Raw genomic sequence first — 2,130 nt, 5'->3', positions numbered from 1 at the left:
GAGCTCGAGGTTCTCGCCCCGACATGCACGCTCTGGTGGAGTGGGCAGCAAGAGCGTTTGACTTGCCTCGACCGCCTTCAGAATGGTCTCTCTACAATATCCTGCGCAACGAAGCCAAGTTGGTAAAGCAATTAAAAACTGCTGGGTACACTCTGCTATCGTGCCACGACCGATTTTCTACAATGGCGGTGCGTCATATTCTTGCTTACTAGGCAAAACTTTCTAATAAATCAATACATTTTCCTGGATCAGATTTCCTGTGTAAACTTTGTAAACTCGGACGATTTATTCGTCCCACCGCTGTGGATTTGCCGGGGAAATCTGTATAGAAAAATCACTGGGAATTTGGGAATTTTGCCTTACTATTGGTTGATAATATACTATTATAGAATTATTGGCCAATCATAACGGGTTGTAGTAGCAATGATCCCATCTTGAGTATTATCATGGACAGTTAGCACAAAAACACATGCTGCTGGCTCCCAACCTAAGTTCATTGTGAATCACACCTTTTGCGTACACCGATCTACGGACCTGTTGCTTGCGAAGGCACCAGTCCAGCATTTGCTCCGTATCCCGATAGATCTCAAGTCTCACGAAGTCCTGAAAGACATGGGCGTAATGCATCGCTTCCTGCTGTTGGCAGCGTTGACCCTGTTCATTGTGGTTGTGAAAGCTACAGAGTTCCGCCACACCAAGATGTCAAGGCCTACAACAAGTGGCTATGGCGGAAGGCTACTGCGTACGGCCAGGATGAGCGATGACGAAGCGAGGGGTGTATTGATACCCGGTCTCAAAAATTGGCGAGTCACATCTTGGATTAAGAACGGCAAGTCTGAGGACTACGTCTTGAACAAGCTACACCTCACCAATCTGATAGGAAGAGCACTGACGGATGACCCGAATTTCAAGTACTTCCAGAAGTTTAAGGTTGATGGTTGGCTCAAGCAAAAGGCTAGTACAACGGCGGCCTGGGACGATCTTGGTTTGAGTACCCTTTCTGTTAATGAAATAACCAAGGTGGATACGTTTAGGATCTATGAGGAGTATATCAAGGCATTGAACAAGAAGGCAAAGGACATTCATTGGAGCCAGTGGTCGAAGCTTCTAGGTGGGGGATCCGATACGGAAATGGCGATCAAAGTGTCGATTTTGACAAAATTGGGGAGATTGGATGATACAGATATAGCGCTCATGGTGGGTAGTTCGGGTCTGATCGCATACAACAGAGCTGCCAGACAATACGGAAAGTTTTATTAAATCTAATAATCCTACTAGCGTTCTCTTCCATTTCCGTTCGAAGCGATTCGTTGAGTATATTATAGTTTCAGGATTGTTGCTTGGGCCCACGATAACGGAGTAAGCAGCATTCGATAGTAGAATGGTCTGTATTTTTTTGAGTAGCATTTTTGACAAGTATGAACTCGAGCCATACAATTTCTACTAATAGTATGCATTTAAAACTCCCAATGACTTTATTCAAGGTTGCCAGGACCAACTTGGTGGGGGGCACTACATAGATTCTTGTCTAGGACGCCATATTGCTTCTTAGTGGGGACGGCAACATGGTGTTGCACCGGCAATTTTCATTTAGCCCTCTAACCAGTATCTCCTTCCCCCTTGCGCTATTTTTTTTTTCGTCAAGGACGATGACAGCCTTGCTTAAGTGCCGCCAACTGCACGCTGGGACCACATCTTACCACATAGTGTGAATTAATTGCTTTATTCAAGCTCGATTCTCCACGATATCTCTATCGTAGGGATTTGCTAGTATAGTGAAATCAAGTATAAAATGGTGTAAAGCCGATCCGTGTAACTTTTTCTGGATGGAGTAGTAATGAATATCTATCATACACGGTAGATCACCCACCAGCATTCTATGGAAAAGGGCGTAAGTACTTGAAAAGACGAATTACTAAATAAACTAACTAATGCCGTGCTGCGCCCGGGAAGCTCTGGATATTTGGAAACTCAATATTTAATATCATAATAGGAAGGATGGCCCCCCACTTCGCCAGCAACACTGGGACTTTTTTTACTTTTCTTAGCTGAGAATTTGATGTTTGCCGTCTCTAGATTAATTTCAACGTATCCCAGTGTTAATTTCGTATTGCGTACATGTGCTGCATC

General features: G+C 44.2%; 1 protein-coding gene across 1 annotated transcript; it reads left to right on the top strand.

The window, feature by feature from the left end:
* Positions 1-481: 481 nt before the first annotated feature.
* On the top strand, positions 482-1,281 carry PPTG_20226 (hypothetical protein; the record flags this gene model as incomplete). Its single annotated transcript, XM_008918918.1, has 1 exon — positions 482-1,281. A coding segment is annotated over one exon (779 nt), but the record flags the coding sequence as incomplete, so codon positions are not given.
* Positions 1,282-2,130: the final 849 nt, after the last annotated feature.

The sequence above is a fragment of the Phytophthora parasitica genome (genome assembly GCF_000247585.1).
Source record: "Phytophthora parasitica INRA-310 unplaced genomic scaffold supercont2.375, whole genome shotgun sequence".
In the NCBI taxonomy this organism is placed as follows: domain Eukaryota; phylum Oomycota; class Peronosporomycetes; order Peronosporales; family Peronosporaceae; genus Phytophthora; species Phytophthora nicotianae.
Note: the sequence above shows the minus strand (reverse complement) of the source record. Positions and strands in the feature narration are given on the sequence as shown.